General features: G+C 40.2%; 2 protein-coding genes across 4 annotated transcripts in view; both read right to left on the bottom strand.

The window, feature by feature from the left end:
• The window catches only part of LOC106521282 (fibroblast growth factor receptor-like 1), a 35083-nt gene extending 27502 nt beyond the window's left edge, over nucleotides 1-7581 (bottom strand). Inside the window, exons 1-2 of the mRNA XM_014013799.1 lie at nucleotides 7345-7581; nucleotides 6872-6958 (exon numbers count right to left, since the gene is read on the bottom strand). Of these exons, the coding sequence (XP_013869253.1) occupies nucleotides 6872-6956 (85 nt within the window). The 5' untranslated portion in view covers nucleotides 6957-6958; nucleotides 7345-7581. The remainder of the gene's footprint in view (nucleotides 1-6871; nucleotides 6959-7344) is intronic.
• Nucleotides 7582-9390: 1809 nt separating this feature from the next.
• Nucleotides 9391-23952, bottom strand: part of zfyve28 (zinc finger, FYVE domain containing 28) — a 26755-nt gene continuing 12193 nt past the window's right edge. Inside the window, exons 2-14 of one of the 3 annotated variants that reach the window (XM_014013735.1) lie at nucleotides 20429-20569; nucleotides 18281-18418; nucleotides 17932-18134; nucleotides 16888-16977; nucleotides 16677-16766; nucleotides 16502-16603; nucleotides 14883-16418; nucleotides 14579-14674; nucleotides 14000-14163; nucleotides 13804-13920; nucleotides 11479-11583; nucleotides 11184-11287; nucleotides 9391-11066 (exon numbers count right to left, since the gene is read on the bottom strand). In XM_014013735.1, the coding sequence (XP_013869189.1) occupies nucleotides 10935-11066; nucleotides 11184-11287; nucleotides 11479-11583; nucleotides 13804-13920; nucleotides 14000-14163; nucleotides 14579-14674; nucleotides 14883-16418; nucleotides 16502-16603; nucleotides 16677-16766; nucleotides 16888-16977; nucleotides 17932-18134; nucleotides 18281-18418; nucleotides 20429-20569 (3018 nt within the window). In that variant the 3' untranslated portion in view covers nucleotides 9391-10934. The remainder of the gene's footprint in view (nucleotides 11067-11183; nucleotides 11288-11478; nucleotides 11584-13803; nucleotides 13921-13999; nucleotides 14164-14578; nucleotides 14675-14882; nucleotides 16419-16501; nucleotides 16604-16676; nucleotides 16767-16887; nucleotides 16978-17931; nucleotides 18135-18280; nucleotides 18419-20428; nucleotides 20570-23952) is intronic. The other 2 variants (XM_014013744.1, XM_014013754.1) reach the window with 2 other exon arrangements.

Raw genomic sequence — 23952 nt, 5'->3', positions numbered from 1 at the left:
GTGTGTGTGTGTGTGTGTGTGTGTGTGTGTGTGTGTGTGTGTGTACAGGTTTTTGATACCTGGTGCGGACAATTTTTGACCATTTTCCCAGTACACACTGGTGAGGACCACTGTTCCTTATGGGGACAAAAGTCYGGTCCCCATTGAGATAAATAATGTTGGTGGGTCAGGGGTTCAGTTTAGAACTAAGGTGTGAATTGAKTTTARGTTAGTTTTAGGGTCAGATAGTTTAGTTTTAGGGTAAATGGTCAGATTTGGGCTATAAAATTACCAGAAAATGAATGGAAGTCAATCCATGGTCCCCACAGGGATATAAAAACAAACCTGTGTGTGTGAGAGAGTTTTTTATTTATTTTTTTTTTGTCAAGGCTCTGAGGAAAAGGTAACAGAAAAAACATCAGCGTTAAAACTTTCATAATCCTCTAAAAGCTAGGCGCCAAAGTCGGGTAACACTCCGATGCCTGTCTGAATCCAAAGGAGCAGAACAAGAAGGAAAACAATGAGCGATGTTATGACGCATGGAAAAACAAAGACAGAAACCTCATCCTGTGCTGATATGAAAACCAGGGCATTCACACTGCCTGATATGATATTCTGATAAGTCAGCATAAGACTTCAGCAGCATGATTYCAGCAGGCTCTGGCAAGTACAGCACAGCCAGAAAAATAGGGCAGGAAAACAATCTGAAGCTTAAATCATGAGCTTTTTATTCACCAACATCCCAATGACGACTGTTAAACAGGTCCGAACCTGCTCAGTCCAAACAYAACTGAGGGTCACCATAAACAGTCCATAAGGAGTAGGAGTTCTRGTTTTTGTGGGGCTATTTTATTGTCAATATGAACTCAACAACAACAGAAATAAAAAGTTCCACGAAGTAAAGCACAAGTTTTAGACTAAAATAATCAGATGYTGAAAAAGCAGTTACAGCTGTTTTRCTTAAAGGTGACTCCAATAATTATTGGGAAAGTTTCATAAATAGRTCTTGAGCAATAAGTTAGTGCTTGGAAAGTGAGCTGAGAATGATTMKCAGCTACTAATGAACAAAAATTTAACTCAACATCTGTAAAATTAGATGAGTTATAGACATTTTTGTGAACACTATGATAATTTTTTCCTGACTTCTGCAGAAATCAGGCTCATTTTATGAAGATGAGGAGAATCAGTAAGATGACGTAAAGTTGAACCAGGGATGTAGCACTTTWTAATAACTACACCTAATTTAGCCTTACCTAACTGTTAATAAATGGTTAGTTAGACTTTTTTTTAGCTTTATATCATGTTATTATGCCATTCCTTCATTAAAAACATACAGAGTGTTGCTTTGACTCATTCATGAAAGAAATCCTTAAATTTTCTGTGGTGGCCACATGGAGCTGCTTTAATTCTTGCTGGTACAAAGCACCGCCTATTTACCCAAAACTCCTCCCTGGAGCTCAGTCCCCAGTARGGCTGCCATGATTAGTCGACTAGTAAACAACTGACTATTAAAATAGTCGATGACTAATTTAATAGTCKATTAGTCATTTTTTTTCTCTTTCTCTCCAAACTGCTTTGACACCTTCTACTGCCACATCTGCCTTTCTGTCCTTGACACACATGCACAGTAGTGGTAACTGGGGTAGGCCGTGGACGTCACAAGACATTATACAGACAGGCTCTGGTATCATGGCTACCCAGCAAYGGAGCTCAAAAGTGTGGGATCATTTTAAGAAAATGAAAGAGAAACCTGTGTAATATCTGCAGAGCAGAACTTGCCTTCCATGGCATTTATTTTTAGTTAGCATATAGCTAAAATCTAATGATGGTTATATAATAACAGCTGCATTCTGGCACGATAAGCTGTATGTTTTATAGTCAATTAACATATGATCCGATAAGTTGACTAATCGAAAACATAATAGTGATTAATCGACTATAAAAAAAATTGTTTGTGGCAGTCCCCAGCCAAGCTCACACCCCACAGAGCACCCCTCCCCCAAGCACTGTTGTGAAGACATGCTTAAGTGGGAGTGTCAGAAACGGTAGAAAGGTTTTAAAAAGACAGAGGCCAATTTCAAGGCATTTAGTCAAATTTATTTTTGATACACATTTACAACTGAAGGTAACAGTTACTCAGTATAGAATTGAAAATATATAATAACCCCCTTAATAAGTTATGAATTAATTATTCTATATACTGTATGTATATGTATGTAAAAGCTCATATAAATGTACTTTTACACCATGTGCTAGACATGTATTAATGGTTAGACAATGTTTGATTGACTATCTACAAATCCTGCAGTGCATCAATAATTAAGGCAGTTGTTGGTAGTTAGTAGTAGGGATGTCTTGATCCAGATTTTCTGGCTCCTGAAACAATCCATTTTTTTTTAATGATCAGTCTTTCCGATACCGATCCGATACCGATCCGATACCGATCCGATAGCTTTATTTCTTTATTTCTTTCCAAGTGAAAAGGTTGGAAGTATTAAAGAAAAATGGCCATATGTGCCACCGATACCGATACTGAGTATCTGATCGGGACATCCCTAGTTAGTAGTCTTTTTGTGAGTCCTTTTAAAGTGAAGACTATATGTTTTTATGTATTTGTTATTACCCAGAAGRCCCACAAGTTCCTTTTTACCTTTGGAATCAAACCAAAATCATAGTAAATTCAAACATTTCTCTAACCATTAATACATGTCTAACACATGCTGTCAAAGTACATCTACATGAACATTTATATACAKATACAGTATATAGAATAGTTAGATCATGAGTTGTTAAGCATGAATAAACAATAAGTATGTTGTTTTGACTTAATTAGCCTTTATGGGTAAAGCATTGTTAAATGTATTAATTTATAACTTATTAAGTATGAATCTTTCCTTATGTAATGATGTKAAGKTTAACTAACCATTTATTCATGATTAAATAAGGCTAAAGAAGGTGCAGTTATTATAAAGTGCTATACCCTATATATACCCTGTGCACAGGTACACACAAACTCATGATCTGAACCCTAACAATGTTCCCTTTGAGGAACAGAAAGTAGGAATATTTGGAATTTTGTCATTTTTCCTTACTAGAGTGGGCGAGTGAACTGCTGTGGAGCACAAAATGGACAAGAGGTAAGATGAGGGAGTGGGGAGGGTCGCCACCACTTGGTTACAAAACAGGGAAAAAAAAAACGAAGTGGGACAGGAGAAAAAAAAGTTTTAGAAGGACAGGTTGCGCAAGACAAACRTATCCCACTGTGGGTCTGACATGTTATTGTAAGGTCACTTGTAAGGTTCCAACAAGGCGGACCCCACCACCTTCAACCCCCCCACCCCCCAAACTCCTTCTTTAGACTTCGCCCTAGGGTGTAAACACAGCAGCAGGGTCCGGTCTCATCAGACGCTATTTAACACCAAGCAGCTGTCAATTAACTAAAATCTGGTATTCATACGTCTGGTAAATGGTGCAAGYCWGGCTTGAGAAAGGCATAAAGTCGATTATCATTTGAATGGTGGCAGCCCTGACACCTCCGTGTGCACTTTGTGAGCAGCTCCATGAAGGTTAACAAGGGACAAAAAGGACTTCTATTTAACTGAACGCAAATCCATTCAGCCGGCAGGAAGAGTGTGTGTGGTCTGAAAGCACGCCCAGAGTCAACTGCCCAAACAAACTAATGAGCATTGCATACGCACGCACACACACAGACACACACACACACATAAAGACATGGGAATTCCTTCAGAAAAAATCTTTTCATTGGAACATTAGCATACAGCTGAAAGTGATAAATACAGAAACCAAAGTTGAAATTCCACATGAATGTTAATTGGAGAGCCTGTTAAAGTCAGCCAGCAGCAAGGAGAGCGCTGCACTCAGGGTTTTTATGACCCAACTAAAGTAAACAGCAACTGACCTCCATTATGACTACTTATCACAGCTACAGTCCTTTCCTTTCTTTACCCCTCAGAGGGGTGAAGWCTGACACATTCCTCTCTCCAAACGTTTCCTCCTGAACTGACAGGGTCGGCAGTGTGTGCTGAAAGATGGGAAACGTGGGCTGCAGCAGTTGTGGTAACATTATTTCCGTGACAGAAACAGAAAGATTGTACCAGGAGGAATATTATTTCCACCTGGGGTAGAGGGAGTGGGAATTTCTTGAGGTTTTCTTAATTGCCCTATGTGCTCTTTGGATGTCTCATTATCATAACTTTTTTCTGGGTAATTTCAGCCTCCCTAATAAAAACATRCATATATTCAGATGCAAGAAAACAGCATTTGTTCCCTCTCAGATTAACCTTCTTCTCACGCACTTTTAAAACTTCAGCACCTCAGTGAAGCGAGTCTGCTGCGAGCGCTAATAGCTAGCGAATAAGAGCAGTCTACAAGGATCAGGAGTTGTTTAAAATTAATTACTGCTGCTCTGTCCAACCTGAAGGGACCACCACACATAATAATCCAGCTATTGTTCTCCGCAAATGGGCTAAAGCTCTGTAAATAACAGAGCTGAGAGAGGGTGGGTGGGAGTAAAGGTCAGTCATGCCTCGTTTTAACGACGGCACATTAACTTAACTTACTTCCTTTGACTTTACAGTGGTAGTAAATGGGAGGAAAAGCAGRGAAAAGCAGGAGAAAAGATTGAGATGTGTGGCAGACAGGACTGGATGCAAGATATGGATAGAATATTTCATGGGTGTGCATGGGAGGAACTTTATCTTATATATGAACAACAATTTTTAGTGCAATCTTTATTATTCCTTTTCAGGCGTACAACTTGGGCCAAAAGCCAGAACAACACTATTAAACCCGCTTACTATTCAGGAGCTTTTTAAAAAAATAAAAGGTCTTATGGGCACATTGTTGCTGAGAAACTAGCCTCATTATGGTTGAAGGAAATGGAAAACTATATAAGAGAGCCAATGGCCTTGTTATTTTAAAAGCTTTTGGAACAGTGTTTATCTCAGGGTACTTTTCTTGTTATATGATGTAACTTCACAATAAAATGCACACTTTCCAGAAAAGTTCAGAGCCTACCGAAGCTCAGGAAGGTTGTGTGCGTGCTATATGGTCATTGTTGGTTGTGTCTGGTAGCGCCATATGTCCGAGCGATTGAATTCTTTGTGGAGGCCAGTGGTCCCCGAGACTGTCACCAGATTAGAGGTTCTGCTGGGACAAATCACTGAGCACCTTCTCCAGCTGGTGGGGAAGGAGCGGCACCAGAAGGGGAGGATGGAAGAGCCAGGAATGGAGGAAGTGTGGAGGCTCTGGCAAATACCAGAGTTGTAGCAGTAAAGTGGGAGAGTGCCCGTGTGTGTTTGTGTGTGTGCGTGCGTGCGTGCGTGCATGCGTGCATGCGTGTGTGTGTGTGTGTGGTTTTAGGGCAGGGGTCCTGTGACCGATATCCCTCCGATGACTGACAGCAACAGGCCGAAAATCTTACTGCTGTTTCAGGTGCCAAGTCTGAAACGTTTAGATAACAGCAGTRACACATCTGTGTTTTTACAGTTTCACACGTGAGACAAAGACAAGATGCTCTTTATAATTTCATTTACATTTGTCAGAGATGTCATCATCCATTGTTAAATTTTACAGGGACGGTTTTACAGCTTTGCTGGCCTTTGCTTCGCTATAAAAGCACAAGTCAGAACCTCCCGACTGTATTTCACAGCGTGTCGGAGACAAGCTGTTGCCTTTGGACTGTAACACTGAACTCACTGTATTTCTGCTTCTGCTGGGAGAACTGTGAAATATTTACAGCTCGTAGATTGTCAAGCATCACTCTTTATCACTGACTGTCTCTGCAAACCACATATGTGCTCTGTGTGCATCTGTTGGAGCATCTGCAACCACTTTGAGGGAAACTGTGAAAAACGGGCTACAATAAATTCTTCTTTTCATCCGAGTCAGTTTGGACCCTCTGGAATAGCGCTCTCCATCATCTCACGGCCTTCTGGGTTTTCTCCTTCTCTGACATACGTTAATCTGTAAACATACAAAATTGCCTGTCTAATCTCATTTAGCCTCCCCGTCTTGTTTACTTTTGGTTTAGTCGTGCCGTGAATGCACGGCTGCCACGCTGTGAATGAGGCATTGTCTGCAAACCCCGCAGATCTAATCACCCCCTCTAAACTGCTGCCGGCCCCCCTCCTGCCCAATCCACCTTGAGCCACAACACATGCAGGTATCGCACTTATCCGACACCTTTTCAATTCACCTCCACACTCGGCAGGAGGCTAAAGACAGCGTTACAAAGTCAAACTGTTCAGCCAAGGCTGCAGAAACATGCCTGGTTTTCAGGTTTCGCTCATTAGCAGCTTCAAGCWCGGTCATTGACTGATGCCAGCGGATTGCATCAACAAGGTGGATGAAATCATAGAAATGAACTCTTGACAAGCTCACTCTGAGTTGTCTTTATAAAACAAATTATTGACACTGGCTCAATAAACTGCGCTGTGAACTCTGGTAGGACTGAGGGGAAGCGAGCTGATGTGAGACAGTCTCTTTGCCAGCCACAGGAGAGCTGGACTCTGACTTGCGTTCTTTCACCCTGGGAAGCTGATGGATGTTTGTTTGGTTTAGCTGCAGTGAATGTGCAGACTCACACACAGCAGTGACCGAAAAGACACTCCAGCAAGGGACAGGGGCTGGCTTGCCCTCTCTCCTTTCCTTACCCCATGTTGATTTTAAGTCCTGCTTGGATTTTTTATTTTATTTTATTTTATTTTATTTTTTTTGGTTGTTAGAAGTTTGAACTTTCCCGTCTCTTACTTTTCTGTGAGACGATACAACCGAGACTTTCTTGGTGCTCACACAGGAAACTGGCCAGTCAGCTCAGTTATTAACGAGCCCTGATGTTTCCCTCCATGTTTACGACATTAGCAGATCTCACCTCGTATGCAGTCGGTCAGTAAAACAGCCTCAGAGATGAACAACAAAATCTTCAGGATGTCCATACCGTCCAAAGACAAATTCATATCTGAAAGACATGTGGATTCATTAGTTTTATGAAGACTTTACCAATAAAATTATACAAACAAACTGAAATAAGTCAACTCTTTTGTGCATAACAAGGAAAAAAAAAACACAAAACATGCTCACATAAAGTGCATTTTCTSTATAAATGATTGTGAGAAACATGTTTAAACATTTTGTTTAGTTGTTTATTTATAGAATCACATTTTTCACCTGAAACAAGTCTTAATGAGCCAAAAGTTTCAGTGTGAAAGAAACACAAAAGTTATTATTATTATTATTATTATTATTATTATTATTATTATTATTATTATTATTATGCAAATTAGGAAGTCCTGGAAGAATGGTGCAGCTTATAAGGATGTAATGAACACTTTGAGGACAACATACCTTGATAGTGAGTGAATTAATTCAGCCTCTTGCCAGCCTGTTGACAGAAATGCTTTTCCGCTAAAGTCCGAGTTGAGTCCATGAATCAAAAGTGACAGCGGTCCACTTCCCACCGACCTCTGAAAACTTTCAGCACATTTTCAGCCTGAAAATAACGGATTTAATGCTGCGGTAAAAAACCGGACGACTTCTAAGAAGACTTCACGATGTGAATATCACGAATAAAACCCCGGGGTCCGGTCCGCGTACTAGTTACTTCTCGTCCGAGACAAGTCAGGGACTTTTTTCTTTTTTTTAGCGAGCACACGGCGGAGACTTGTTGACCGTCCCAGAGCTGCTGCTGCGGGCCAATCACAGCCAGCAGAGGCCGCCGGACACCATTAACTCTTTATCACACTCAAAGCTCTTTTTATCCTCTATCACACAGCTGCCAGACTAATGTACGAGGAAACAGATAACAGCTGCCGGGCCGACGAGATTACACGGTACAAATATTACAACAATTAAACCCTTGTGTTTGTACGGCTAAAAGCTTACATTTAGGTGATTAAACTACCCGGCATCGCGAACTCCCAAAGTAAACCTAAAGCTGTAAATATTCAACTACAACCTATGATAGAATAAATTTCTAATATTTACCGTAATGTTAAAGAAAAATCAAAAACTTCCTCTGCTTTCACAGAGACAATACTGTCTTCTACGTCACACCGCGAGGAAGTGCTGCCCCCTGCTGGTCACTCCGGAGAACTGCTCCCAGCAAAACCATTGSATGTCGCAAACAAATCGGAAATTGCATTGCTGTTTTTCTTTGTAATTGTATATTTTCCTAGACCTTGACTGTTGATTTTATTATGGAGAAAATATTCGATAACTGAGAGTGATCTGATTGCAAGACTGTAACACAATTARAACAAGCTTATCAGCCAGAAAGAGCAAGGCCATCAGTTCTGTAACAACTGCAAGACTGTATCGTTTTAGGAGCAATAGGAGCAACGTCAAACTGTGAACAAGTAAGTTATTATAAGGTCACAAAAAAGACATTTAACTGCAAGGATGGCCCAGTGTTGTGTCAAACCATAGAGACAACTTAGAAAAAAATTGCTTTAATTGTATGCACCTCATTACCACCCAGAAAAAACATTTTCTTCTATTTTCTTTATTGTTTCTATTAAAAATACCAATAAAAATATTTGAAAGCATTTATGCTTTTTATTAAAAAANGCATTTATGCTTTTTATTTAAAATATATTAAAGGACACAAGTGGGATCTCGTCAGCAGTTTTTCCAAATATTTGTAGGCAAGTTTGGGACAAAATAACTGGAGGTCTAACTACAKCACGAAATCAGAATGAGTTTTTAAAACTACAGGAAAAACTGTAGAAAAAAGTAAAGATGTTAAACATAATTTATGACAGTTTAATGTTTGTCACACTTTTCTTTTCAGAAACTAATAATTTAAGTGAATACTATGTATCAATAAGATTTTTTAAAAAGAAAATACTTTAAAAAAGACTGAAAACTGGTGGCAATGAGTCTTGGCAATGATGAGTCCAAACTAAAAATCTTTCAAGTTGTCATAAGTGTCATAAAATGTGAAAACCTGTGACAAGTTTATTAGTGTATTCCTAAGTAATTGGTAATGGTAATAAAAAAAGAAAAACATTTGTAAAATCAGACAAAATAAACTGAGAGCTGACATTTTCTACCTCAACTTGACATCACTGTTCATGCTGTGAATAATCTGAAGGTTTGACTCAGCAACTTAACATAATTGCTCTTTAAGTTTAAGACAATTCCTCTTAAAAATAACCTTCTTTTTATTACATGGAAAAAATAGAAACTTCAATGTATTTTCTTATCTTCATAATAACTAAAAATTTACATTTTCCAACCCACTTCGCTCTGCCTGCAGTTATTCCATACCAGGCCAAACTRTCTCATAATTAAAAATCCTTCAGCTGCAACATGAGAATCTCAAAACATCCAGTCAGAAAATATCAAAATCGTGACTATCAGAGCATTATTTCCAGAAGAAGTGCTCAGACATTTTTCAAAACAGAAAAAAGATCATTTATTTCAATATACATCGCATTTAAAACTATATAACATTTGTTGAATATATTACACAGCTCTTATTGTGGAAATGAATTTGAGTTTTACAAAATAAGACCAAGCTCTGAAATAATAATGGAATTTCTTACCATTTTATTACTGCTTGAATTTTTTTTAAACATAAAGGTAATTTACAGCTTCTTCTCTTTAGTGTTCTTTATAAAAGAAATTTTGCAACGTTTCAAAGAAAGTTTTTATGTAATTCAGAAAGATGAAACAGTAGATAGGCGATTGTGAACAGATAATGCCTGAGGGACTGCTTCAAGTCTGAGCAGAACGAAGAAAATAAAACATTTCATTAAGACCCACACTGGTCACTTTACAGCATCCAGATGTAGAAAGAATTATCTTGGAAGTGCGGAAGATACTTTGTTAGCTATCGCTGCAAAAGTAGCAAGAAAGAAGCTGCTGTTTCTGTTTCTGGCTGACGTTGATCCAACACAACTTTGTTCTCCAGAAAGAAAGCTTATAACTAAATATCAAAGGATCTGTTTCTTAACCGTGAGTTAGCAGTAATAATATTGCACAATATTAATGAGGAAAAGAAAAATCATTGGTCAACATCAGGTCTGCACCTGAGAAGGCCTCTGCTCCACACCAAGTTATTCACATTGTTGTGTTAATGAGGTTAGTAAGTGATAAGAGGTCATCTCTCCGTTCTGGAGCTTCAAAAAGACAATACTTTATATCCATCTCATCTACACTGGAGTCCTCGTAGCGAACAACATGTATTGGTTTAAACAGTAAAGTAATAACCACCTGCACTGGAATCTGGACTCCCCTCACAAAATAACACAAAGTTTGCACCTTAATTACCCTAACAACTTTAACAAATAATAAAAATAAAAATWGTTTTGCTTTGCTGATATTTGAGGCCTGCTGAAGATTACTTTCCAACTTTCATTTTAATATCAAAATGCTTACATGACATGTTTTWGTACCAGAATTGGGGACATTTACACGGTGATTCTGACTTACATTCTTTTAAGTGATTCGAGTCTTGTGGTCCTCAGACACAGATGTGGGAAGCTCATTAAAGCATAGCAAAAAAAAATTAACAACTCTTCTCATCAACACCTAAAGTCAGAGAGGGGGGTGGTGGGGGTTCTGGTTCTGATTTGGTGACGTAAACTGCTAAAKGAAGTTGCTGTAAAAAAGTTGCTTCTTTTAACTCATTCCCTCTTTGCACCTCAACATTCAGTCTTCTGAGAATGACTCATACTGGGTGAGCACAGAAAAAAAAACTTTGGAGTCCACTGACACGTTAGCATTTCTTATAAAYGGGTTGGATCGTCACATTGTGCTTTCTTGTCTGGACTTTGCGCTCGTCTCACTTTACAGGGACATTATTCTGAAGCCATGCTGAGGAGGTACAATCATGACCATTAAGGATTACCAGAGCAGTGTTGCATTTGCGTTTCTGTCTGTTGCATATGCTCTTGTAGCAGACTGGGTGTTATGGGGGTAATGATGCAGGTTCAGATGGTAGGCTTGTCGCTGTAGAAAGGCGTGACATGAAACATGTAGCAGTGGGTGCAGACCCTGACGGGTTTAACTTGGCCGTACCGAGGCAGGGGAGCCGAGTGGGAAGAGCAGCGAGAGCAGAAAATCTGAAACGAGAGTTTTTGATGAATTTGTTGCGATAATAATTAGTTTCATTTGGTGCAAAATGAACTGAGAATTCTGACAGTTTTGCAGATTTGGAGAATAAGCAGCTCRTACTGTACCTTTCCACAGCTCCTACAGTGATGCTTCCTGCGGATGACAGTAAAGGGAGCCTTGCAGGCAATGCAGGAGCTGCAGGCATCATCAGGGACCCAATCTGGAGGGTCTGCAGAGGGAGAGCGAGAGAGAGAGAGAGAGAGAGAGAGTGAGAGCGAGAGCGAGAGAGAGAGAGAGAGAACACCAAACGGTAAACACGCAGCAGAAGTGTCACCAGCTCCATGTTGGCCAGGAGAGTGGAGGGAAAAGGAACAGGTTGACAACTAGACTCTTTGAGGGTCTATCTGTGGATGTGCTGACCTTCGAACTGGCCCTCCCGGGCTTTGGCTGCCAGTTCTGATGATGAAATGGTCTCCTGACACAGAGCGCAGTCCTCCARCACTGCACTGCGCAGAACAGGACCTGCTGGGCACCATAAAAGAACTAATTTAAACTTCCACACAGAGAAATTGATCGCCGTTTAGCTAAAAAGCAAAGCTGCAAAATCACGGCCCAGTTAGGGATAGTAGTGGAAATGATGTGTTACGATGACTTCATAAAGGCAGTTAGAGCAGAGGAGGGGTTTTACTGTGATTTAGTGGAAGAAAACAAAACTGAACCATTTAGCTATGTTTACAAAATTCTTTGATCAGATTAAAATGTATTTGGATTAAATAATCTGAATGTATCGTTTAAATGGGCACAAAATTAATTAACTTGGTCATGAGGGGTGTTCACATGCACCAGGCTTTTATTCAGAATAGAAGCACTGACATGCGTAGAGTTGTAAACTTTCCCTAAAACACCACAGAAGAATTAGTTCTACTTCCGTGATGAACATAAACAAATGTCAAAAATAAATAAACGCTGAAATAACTGCATGTTCCTACACTTTCAATCATCAATGCGTTCAATGATTTTGAGCTCTTTCAAAGTTTCTAATAGAAATGGATCGCTTTTGCTTCTCCGACATATTAGCATCTAGCCAGGTGGAAATATGACAGGTTGACATAGGGAGCACATGTGCAGTCAKGTCAGTTTTCTACAACCAGAATAACATGATCAGAATAAGTAGCTATGTTTACATGCAMAAAWTTTTTTGATCGGACTGAAATGTATTCAGATTAAATAATCCAAATGTACTGTTTACATGGACACAATCCGATCATGACAAGTGTTTACATGCRCCGGACTAAAAGTCCGGACATGCGCGGTGTTGTAAACTTTCAGCTCTACTTCCGTGTTACAAACATAAACAAAGCTCTTCTGTGCACTCAGGACGGACCCGTCAGCTTTTAATAACGGTAGAGACGTCATTACTCCCCGGTTGAGCTGCAGATGAAGCAATAAGTGTTTATTTTTATTTTTTGTGAAACGTCAGCTGTTTGTCTCCTTTTTCATCTGTTGAGAGCGTGGAGGAAAAGTTCTGTGTGGCGCAGCGCAGCTGGAAACTACAGCACTGTTGCTCCGCCTCTTCTAAAGAGCAGAAAGTCAGAAGACCTGCGCACTCAGGTCAGTTTTCCACAATCAGAATAAGATGATCAGATTAAGTGTTTACATGCACGTCATTCCGATTATCAATCGGCATAAACCACCTCTATCATTCGGATTAAAAATTCATTCGGATCGAGCTGAATCGAATCAGAATAATCCGAATGGGGTGTTCACATGACGCATTTTTATTCCGAACGGCCGTTTAATCCGATTACTTATGTCCATGTAAACGTAGCTAGTGTTTAGTCACAGTAGCTACGTTTACATGGACATAAGTAATCAGATTAAACGGCCGTTCGGAATAAAAATGCATCATGTGAACACCCCATTCGGATTATTCTGATCTGATTCAGCTCGATCCGAATGAATTTGTAATCCGAATGATAGAGGTGGTTATGCCGATTGATAATCCGAACAGCGTGCATGTAAACACTTAATCTGATCATCTTATTCTGATTGTGGAAAACTGACCTGACTGTGCATGTCTGCTGACTTTCATCCAGAGGTTTCTGCTCTTTTATGGAGGGAAGGACAGCAGCGCTGTAGTTTCCAGCAGACAGAACTTTTCCTCCCATTTTCTCATTCAATAAAGAAGGAAGACAAACAGCCTGCRCCGCTTCGCCAAAGGAAAAGAAAATCTGTGCATCACCTGTCGCTCAACCAGAGGGTGCAGCGACGTCTCCACCATTATTAAAACCTGGAGCAGGGCCATTCTGAACTCAGAAGATGTTTGTTTACGTTCATCACGGAAGCAGAACTTTTCTCTGTGTTTTTAAGGGAAAGTGAACAAYTCTGCGCAYGTCAGTGCTTCTATTCTGAATAAAAGCCTGGTGCTTGTAAACACTCGTCATCATCGGATTGTGTCCATGTAAACGATACATTCAGATTATTTAATTGGACTACATTTCAATCCGATCAAAGAATTTTGCAAATGTAAACATAGTTACTGTTTGGATTATAATCAGCATAAACACCTCTTTCATTGGGATTAAAAATTCATTCCAACTGAGCTGAATTAGATCAGAATATTCTGATTGGGAATTTAAATGATGCATTTTTATTCTGATTGGCCATTATTACGATTACTCATGTCCACGCAAACATAGCTAAAGTTTTGTGAATACAAATTGACTATTGTGAGAAACTGCTTACCTTTCTTTTGTTTATCGTTGTCTCCTTGCTCACATTTGGTTGCCATGACTTCAAAAAGAGTTTTGAGGATGCCACGAAGGTCACTAGCATAGTTGGTCTGCAGCTGATCAGCAACACCTGCATCRCAGATAACACATGTTAGGACAGGAGCTGTAAAGTCGCCCGGCTGGGAAGGGAGTAAATGAACCTCCTTTACCTGATATGCAAACAAAGAGACGGTGGATGAGATCGCTGCTGCTGTGAAAACGGGATCGGATCTTGTTCCTTGCTGCCACCTTGGTATCGTGCAGAGCCAGCTTCATCTCCTGCTGGTCCAGTTCTTCCGACATCCCGGAGCTGGGAGTTAGACTGCTAACAGGACTGGATGGAGACAGGAAAATCTCATTACATCTCTTTCACAAAAGCAAATATAACTAAGATGTCAACATTTGCCATTTTTTAAAAATTCATGAAAAGATCAACAACTGGAACTATTGCATTTTATTTTTTTATACCTCCTATTATAAAGCTGCAGAGAAAGTACTTTTCGAATGTTTTAAAAGCTCAAGAACTTTTACGTTAACCCTAAACACTCATCGGTTACAGAGAAACTTTGTTCCAGATTTAAAAATGCTTCAATCTAATGGCAGAAAACAATGAATTATAACACTCTGAGCTCATAGAGATGTGACTGACACTTTAATCAACACTACTCTAAAGTCTAAACCAGAAAAAAATACCATTTAGTTGTTGTTTTTTTTCCATGAGACAGACACATGAATGAACTTAATGTTACCTGGGAGTGTATGAACTGCTTGAAAGACTACATGTGGTTACCGACACACTCTCACAGTCACTACCTGACACAGAGCTGAGGGGAGAGTTCTGAAAACTAAAAACAACCAAATAAACCATAAAAAAATAATAAACAATCATTGAAAATGGTGAAATTAATACAGGTAATGGAACAGATAATGAAGAAGGTAAAATAAAGATTAATAAAACCAAATGATTATTATAATATATATGATAAAAATGTAGCCAAAAATAAAATAAAAAACAAAACACTAGATTAATGTTTACAAGCCTCAGAGACAAACCTGCAGCTTCTCCTGTTGTCCTCTTTGGAGTCCCGCCTGAATTCTTTATTTTCTGTTTTGTTATCCACCTCCTTATCGCTCTGCCGGCCTCCACTGGCCTGCTGCTTCCTGTCAGTCCTCAGCTGGTGGTTGCATGTGGAGACCGCTCCCCCTCTTCCAGAGCTGGTGTCCTGAGAGAGATGTCCCTGCCCTGAAGACATCACCAGGCACTTTTCACAAAGCTGGGAATTTGAATCCTCTTCTGGCAGCTCTGCAGAGCAGCGGGTGGAAGGCGGAGTCAGCTGGGCGACCTCACTTTTACTGAAAGGTTCATGAGTATGCTGAGGAAGCTGGCAGGCAGCAGACTGGATAACGGTGCCGGGAGCTGAGGTCTTAGAAGGTTTTTCCAGTCCMAGACCGAGGCCTAATTCGAGGCCTGCGGTCTCGGCGGTGATGTCCTCATGACCATCTTCGCAGCTCCCACAGCAGACGCAGGAGTTGAGGAGGCAATGGGTGGCCACCAGGGGGCCGCAGGGCTCAATCTCAGAGGGAGGTGGCCGAGGCAGCAGCAGCTTGTCCACCGCCAGCTCTGTCAAGCTGGGGGAGCGAGGGTTGAAGATGACTGTGGCGGACAGCTTCATCCCTCCCATGCGGTGGGCGATGACCTCGGCTGTTTCCGACGCCGTCCCTTCTAAACCCATTTCCCACCCGTTGCTGTAAGGCAGAGGTTCAGAGCACGGAGCAGGGGTGCACGGGGGCCGCTTCGCCACAGAGCAGCGCGTGTTCAGGCTGCGCGGCTGTGAACAAGGCTGCTCCGACGTGGTCTCGGAGTACCAACCGTTCCTACCAGAGTACTGTTGTGTTTCCAGCTTGTGCTGCGTACAACACGTCGACTCTTTCGAAGACGGGGCGACACGACTCCTGGCCTCTTTTGCGAYGCCGGTGATGCTGTCGCCTGCTGCGTCCAGGTCCTCCATGTAAAAGACCCTGTCCTCCTCCTCTACATAGATGCCTGTCTTTCCCTGACTCCCCGGGACCCTGCACGGGGAGGCTTCAGTGCTGGAAGCTCCACTGGAGCCCCCAGGCTCTCTCCTGCCGGGACGGTGGGCCGGGGACTGGCCCTGGCTGGGTGGGGACAGCAGAGTGGACATTTCGTCGCCCACGCGATACACCATCATGTTGAGCTGCTCCAGCTCCTCCTCGTCGTACTGCATGGAGCACGCCAGCTCGGCCTCCTCCGCCTCCTCACAGAGCAGGCCCTCTTCTCTTTCCTCCTCCCCACTTTGGGTTTCCACCTCCTCCCAGCCATTTTCTACTGCTGCCAACTCCTCCTCCCTTTCGGAGACAACAAACACAGGCGTTCGCTCCTCTTCCCCCTCACCCTCCTCATTTGAGGTGTCACTTGTAAGGCTGCAGGATGAGCAATTCTCTTGGACTTGTGCTGGTATGTTGTTCGTGGCCAGCCCCTGGCCAGTGGACAACTCTCCTTCCTGAGAAATACACAGGTTCCTCTCCAGCGTCATCAACTCCTCTTCAGTGAGAGTTTGCAAGAGATCTCTGCAAAAAACATTAGAAAGAGTTGGAGTAAAAAAAGACCTGACGGAGAAAGGAATTCTTTGGTGAACATTTTTGGAATTTACCTTATTTTCTTCAATAAAGTGCGAAAAGGCCTGAAGAGATCAGACATGTCCTCAGCTTTCCGGTCGAGGTTCAGAGGTCCCTCAGGATACACTACAAGCCCACTAAAAAAAACATGTTTAGCTTTCTGTTAGAGGAGGGTGGAAAAGAGCTGATGGAAAGACAGGCAACACTTACCACACAATGGCTAGTCTGGGAATTGTAAACATGAGTGCAGGTTCATAGTCATCGATCAAGTCTTGTGTGAGATAGCCCAACTTCAGGGCCCTGAGACAACAAACAAGACGGCACAATTAGAAAAGAAATCACATTATTTCCTGTTTCCAGTTCATGCTAGACAGACGTAAGTGAAAGGTTTTTTCTTTTTAAGGGACGATCATCATCATACCTCTCCACAGTCTCACAAAAGAGCACAATCACCTCCTGCTGTACATAGTATTCTTTGGGAGACTTCACAGGCACCATGGCGGACACATAGCTGGCAACAAAAGAAGGGAAAAAATGGTTAGAAACTTAATAAAAGTAAGTGCTTAAAGACACATGCMTCCCCGCCAGGTTAAGCTTTGTTTGTTTACTCAGAGTAGACGTGGACCTGCGGAGCAWGTGCTAAATTAGTAAAGCTAAAAAGCTATCGTAACGACTGTCAGCATGCAAAATATCAGTCATAGTCATCTAAAGACTCTTTAGAGTTCAACAACAGGGTAAAAAAAGGCTGCAACTCGCTGGACCCACAGAAAAAYACAGCTCCTTGGTATTTTTAAACCCAGTAGCGTGGTGTGTTRTGTTATTTAGTTTGTTGTTGTTGATGTGTTGTTCATGTATATGAATTTCCTAATAGACTGGTTAGGTTTTTAAATCCATGGTCCGACTGGGGCAGCGCGGCTCGTCTCACTCCACACACAACTAGCTCCAGAATGTTTTAAAACTGAGAACTTTGAGATCTGAGTTGTAATCACTTATTATGAACGATTTATCATATCAACCATAGTCCATTATTATTATTGATCATTTTTGTGAGTTTTTAACATTAAGATGTAATCAGGGAGACATGCAGTATATACACATATACATACATTTATCATTATTAATATTTAATTAATACTATAATTMAAGGTAAGCCGTGTAAATTGATGTTTGTATCAAACAAGTAGTCCTTTTTGTTACTCTGTACCCCTGAAGTAGCTCTAAGCCTCAAAAAAGGTTGGTGATCCACGCTACAGTTGGTGTTTTGGTATTGTCAACAAATGTTTTACAATAACACATATTTACTTTACATTATATCACCAAATTTCTTGTCAACTTAAAAWWTTTTTTTAACAAAAACATAGTGGGCTGCCAAAGCGGCCCAAMCACYGGGCTTAGCTGGTTTTCTGGGGAAAACCCTGCAGATGTGGTTTAGTTTTGAGGATGCAATAATGTCTCTTTGACTTACCTGAGTTCAAACTCAGCAAAAAGGCTGTCAAAATGTCGTAACGCCTCCTTCATGCGGTCTGTGTACAGGTTAAGGTCTCTCAGGGCCTGGTCTCTTGTGATGTTGCGTACCTCCTCCAGGCTGCGAGTCAGGTCTTTAGCCAGGGGTCTCATGGCTATACTTTCTATCTCCCGGTTCATAATGATAGAGCCTGCAGCCAAACACTAAGCAGAAACAYGTACACCGTTAATTATGTCTACGAGAGTTAATACTGACTCTTGACCATCAATTATCAATGCTCATGTAAAACAGAAATAGAGACTTTGTGAGGTTGTTTTCTTCCAGGCTGATGCAGGAGGGAATACGCTACCTCAGCTCCAAACCACAGTTGCCCCGCCAAGTTGTCATGACGAATCTCCTCCGGGAACTTGACACAAAAGTCTCTGTTGGCCCTGTCGTTGGGGATACATTCATCCATGATCTGACTGATAACGTTCAACACGTTGTCCTGCAGACAAAACACAAAAGTGACAGAAAACCAAATTGAGCAAACAAGTTGGGAGGACGGACAGAAACGATAGGCAGCCTTGTTTAATTAATGTTATTTACTAATCCGCATCCATCTGYCACCCATTTAAGAAGATCAGTTAAATTGCCTTGCTTGAAGACATTTGATTAGGAAAGAAATAAAAACAATTTGACAAGAACATGAGATCATTACGGCCCTACAGCGATGTTCAGCCTCAGTAAAGCTCCAGCAGTGAAAACACAATGTCTCACACACAACATGAACAAATCAGGAACTTATGTGCTGCTGGCATGTTTATCAGCCATAACAATGACTTACAATGAGTCTTTTACTGAATCCCAGCTGTGCTGTAGACTGTATCAGGAAAAGAACTCTGTCTTTCTCTGCTCGCCCAAGGAAAAGATTTAAAAAAAACTCTGAGAAGGAGAGCTTAACCACTTATTCCTGTGTGAACATGTGTTGACTGAATCTCTCCAAACGGGACACAAATGGTCATTTTCACTTGTGTTAAGCTTCCAGGTGCTGCGAGTCTGGTAGGATAAGAGCACATTTGTCTGAATAAAGTCTTGAGCTTGAGACAAAAGGTTCAGCATTTGAATTATTCATTTTATAAACMCTATTACCATGAAAATTTCAGTTTATCTCATGTATATTTTAGCTTACATCAGCCTTTATTTCTCCATTTTAATTTATTTAGAACGACTTCTTGACAAAACCTTTAAATTCCAACCATTTCTGGTTAATCTTCGGCTGATCAATTAAAAGATGAAGAATCTTTGAGGTCCTGCGTCAGGTTGTTGCTGACAGAGGATCGGTGCTAAAGGACATCACCATTACACCAGTTCACCTTCTGTAGTTTTCAAAGTCCTTTTCTTTTTACTCTCTGCTCATCCAGTTCTACTCATTCTTAAAACTCAAACACTATATAGCAAAATTCTGGCTTATAGCTTTTCTAGGACTCAAAAAATAACAGTCATATATAGTTTGCCAGCAACAGGATACAATTTACAGATGCAGATAAGGTGTGGCAAGCTAGTTCATCTCTCGAGTAAAACTGATTAAAACAACAAACAACTCAAATGGGACAGACTTAGGACTGAAAATACATTTTAACACGCAGTCACTGTCCTGAGAGAAACTTTAAAAGAACGTACAAGAACAGAGAGCTCGAGAAACTGTTTAAAAAGACCTGTGGGAAAAATGTGGATTACTTCCAGGTACTACAAAAATATGACAGAAAATAAACTCTGAAGAAAACCCAGGCGACAGCTTGGCAGGGAAAAGGAAGAACCAGAACCACCAGGGATCAAGTGATGACCTTATTAAGTGGTTCTCCCTGCGTGCCCTGCCAGTGGGAGGGAGCACAAGGCACAACAGGCCAGATGAAACCTCCCCCCACTACCTGTATTAATTCCTGCTCTGTCAGTGCTATAAACACCTAAAACAACAGCTTTTACCTCTGCAAACAGTGCAGAAACTTACTACCTTACCTTAAGACTATTCTTTAAATTGTTGTCGCTCAGATTTTACTGAACTCGTGAATTTATTCTGATTCTAAATGTAATTTCTTTGGCAAAAAGTGCAGGTTTTACAGGGTTTTTCTAAAAACCTGCCCATGACACATCGCTCAGTGTGCTGTTTAAGCCAAGATGAAACGGACTGCTTCCAGAAAACCTCAACCCATCTCACCTTATCAGGAATTTAGCCAAGTAGTGTTTGGTAAAACAGTCACCATGACTGCATCCAGGAATAAATAACAAGGACACTTGCTATTTTCATTTTTGAGACCAAATCAATGGTAAGAGTAGGTGATTATGTGAAAGAAAGGAWTCTGAAAATAAAAACAAGCAATCATGGCTCAGAATGAAACACGAGCTGAGGGTTAATTCATCTTGATGCCAGCTTTGCTCCACTTAAGGTCTATTTTTGTGCGTCGTTTACACAGGAAGGCAGGGAAAGATGATAACTTCATTTGTTCTCGGTACTGACTTGACAGGATCGGAACTGGTTGACCAGCAGGGTACATCTCTGAGGGTCTTTCCTGCCGTCCAGGCTGTCCAGTTCAGTGGCCACCTGGTTGAGCTCTTCATCAGCGTAATAGAATTGGGCCAGGAGCTGAGGGTCCGTCCTCTGTGCAGAGACACAAACAAACAAGAGGAGGTCGTCTTTGTTAGTGTTACAGAAAAAATGTCTTTAATAAACGCTAATTATCTTTAAAACAAAACACCAAGGGTTATAAATAAAACTAGACTACAATAACCAATTCTTAAGAATAACATTTTACAAAATAATATTCTGCCAAAACATCTTTGGCAAACTTTCAAACGTTTTTATTCTACAAAAAAAAAAACTAATTTTACAGCAGAGACCAAGTTGGTACAAAAAGGTTAAATGTCCCAGCTGACTGTTAAGCTGCAGACACAAGACTTCCTGCAGCCATGACCTAATTTTACTCCTCAAAGGTGGACAATGTTTACAGAGGAAATTACTGAACGCAACAGCAAACAATACCTTTACATGACCCCAAACAAAGGACAGGGCAGGTCAACAAGAAGGGAGCAAAGTGCTCATAAGGAAGCAAAAAATTAAACTTAAACATTTTACTTGAAATTATCACACATTTGAAGCAAAAAGAAGACTGATAAGTATAAAATAATCCTAACATGTTGATTACAATTTGAACTTTATTCAGCTTCACAGAATAACACATTTCATTTGAAGTTACTGCTGGTGTACAGTAATAATTTAATTTAATTAATGTAAAGCCAGTCAAAAAGCTTTATTTTTTAAGATTAGGTGACTAATTTTTAGAAGGTTTTCATAAACATATGACTTTTTCATCTGGTCAGAAAGTATTTATTGCTATGATCTTTTTTTTTAATTTCACAGCCTCAAAAACAAAAACACAGCAGAGTCCCAGGATTTCCACTTGTTGTTAAGTTCATTGAGTTTTAAATCATCAAGGGAACATTGGCATGTATTTACTATGTTGTACATAATATTGTACAATATTGAGGCAATATAGCTCATTCTTTCTTTCCTGTTGAGGAGGAGAAAAACCAATCATAACAGACAAAAAACGTGTTAAAAGAGCTGCTAGGATAATCAAGCACAAATCTGAAAACACTGAACTGACCACTAACTTGGAACTAAAAGTCTATCATGTATTCTTAGAAAACACTGCTCTCAACATGTATGTAAAACAGTTTTTAAAAACGGCATTAATCCCAACGAGATGAGTTAGTTAAAGTTATACAAAAAAAAGTGTAGCGATACTTGTGCACTTTTTAATAACAATTATTTCTTTGTAAGTTTTTATTGATCTTTTGTTTCTCTATTCTTTGCCTAAAATGAGTATCTGTTTTGAGTTAACTTGTTCTAAATAAACCAAACAAACAGAATCAATACAGAGAGAAGCTTTCCCAGGACAGAGTCGACTTGGTCCTATTATAATGTATATAAACTCAAAAACCAATCACTGATTTTGCTAAGGTCTAGGTAAAACTGAATTATCAATCCAAGTTTACGAGGCAATCAACCTGCCAAAACCACTTCATGCATCCATAAACACAGAAACATTCCGAGAAGGGTGGGTGTTGACCAAAAGGTTAATGCTTCTGGAAATGGCAGCCACATGCCGAAGTGCAACACCACAGAAACACACGGTCCCTGTAAAGACTCAGGAGCTTAAAGGGACAGGATGGCTGAGGAAGAAGGGACAGCTTTGGTGGTTAACAACCTCATCTCCCTGCCACGATTTCATTGTGTTGGAGGCGGTTTTCACAAGACGAGAAGGGAAAAAAATTAATAAATAAAAAAGCGGAATGCTGGGATTTTCTGAAACCTCTCCTTTTCCCTGAAGTTTGTAGTGTTTCATGTTGCATGACGCTTCCCCCTAAGACCCTTGCTTTTCTCAGTGAATATGATACACAGTGCGCTTCCCTCAGTGCTTCTCATTAATAATGAAACAAACAGAAAAGAGAAAATACTGAGATCCGCCCAACAGCTGAACTGCATGAGGAAAAACTCCACTGAAGAAGCATCTGCACAAAAGTTATTACCACGACATATTATGTATGCCAAGGTAGAGTTTCTAACTTATACCTGGTGTTTTATATCCTTTATTGTCTCCCCTCACAGTTAGATTAGTTTTGGATAAATCACAAGAACTCTGAAGGACAAGAGTTTTTGTTTCCCCACATGCAAATCAGAAATGAACTGATCACAAACATCACTTGAATAGAACAGACTAGAGGTGAGGGATATCATCTATTAACATATTTTTCTTTTCAATTTAAAAACGTCAAAAACTGATATTTGCTGTGATAAAGTAAATTACTAATGGAGATCATCCAATGACATTGGATAAAAAATAATTAAGGAATGGCCACAACGTAATTTTAGCAGCCAAATTGTCTCTTTGTGAGAGTCAAATTATGTATGGATAGACCTACGCTGTTTTTGGTAAAGGTACTCCACACTTATTACTGTTTTTTGAATGTTTTGGTGTATGTTTAATCCAAATAGTAAAACTTCATTGTTCAATCTAAACAGTTAATTTTCATAGCACTAGTATTTATGAGATGACATTAATATCACCGGTACTTGTAGCTAGTGGTCAAAGTTTTCTGTAGCCACCATTCCATCTAATTGTAATGCAAATTTTGAGCGAACTTTTAAAATGTCACAAAAATGATTTATAAAAAAGAAATGTGAATCAGGAATATTTCTATCAACTGCTTTGGAGCAAATCCACCAGGCTATGTAAAGTGTAATTGCACCCGACACTGATGTGGCTGTAGTAAACAGGAAGTAATGGTTGCACACTCACAGAAACCACACATCTCCGGACAATAGAGAGAAGTTTTCAGGAATGTGTTGCTATCAGGCAAGTTGTAATTATACTGTTATATCAACTATTATTAGCCATGTTACATGCTGTCCGGAGACGTAGAGAAATAAATGCAATTCTCTTCACGTTATGGGAATATCTTAGAAGACGCCAACAGCGGGGACAGCTGATCAATCGTGAGGTAAATRTTAGCTACATCAGAACTTATTTGGCAAATATGTTTTCATTTCTCCTTTTTGCGCATTAACTCTTTTTTTGAAAATCCAAAAATACCTCAAGCGAGCGTAAAAATGTTTTTTTGTGAAATTGAGGAAGTTTTGTCGAATTTTGCCATTTCCATCAACCTTTTCTAATGTGACACTTCAAAAAAATCAGTTTTCAARCAACTCAAAGGAACAAATTACAAAGTCCTCTGCAACTTTTATTGTGAAGGATTTGCATCTGCCCTCAGTGACTGAAAAACCAGGGCTTGTGTGCTATGTTTTGCAGTTTGAAACCATGATAGATGATCATTGCAGTCATTTCGACTTTACAGCAGGACCAAAAAAAAATAATTTAAAAAAAAATCATGGATACACTGAATAAAGTGGATGAAACATCTCTAATGTGATGCATGGATATCCATCACTACAGAAGTTTAGGTTAGGTCAGCATTTTGACT

Source organism: Austrofundulus limnaeus, unplaced genomic scaffold (assembly GCF_001266775.1).
Source record: "Austrofundulus limnaeus strain Quisiro unplaced genomic scaffold, Austrofundulus_limnaeus-1.0 Scaffold2, whole genome shotgun sequence".
Lineage (NCBI taxonomy): Eukaryota > Metazoa > Chordata > Actinopteri > Cyprinodontiformes > Rivulidae > Austrofundulus > Austrofundulus limnaeus.
This window is presented reverse-complemented; position numbering and strand designations above follow the sequence as displayed.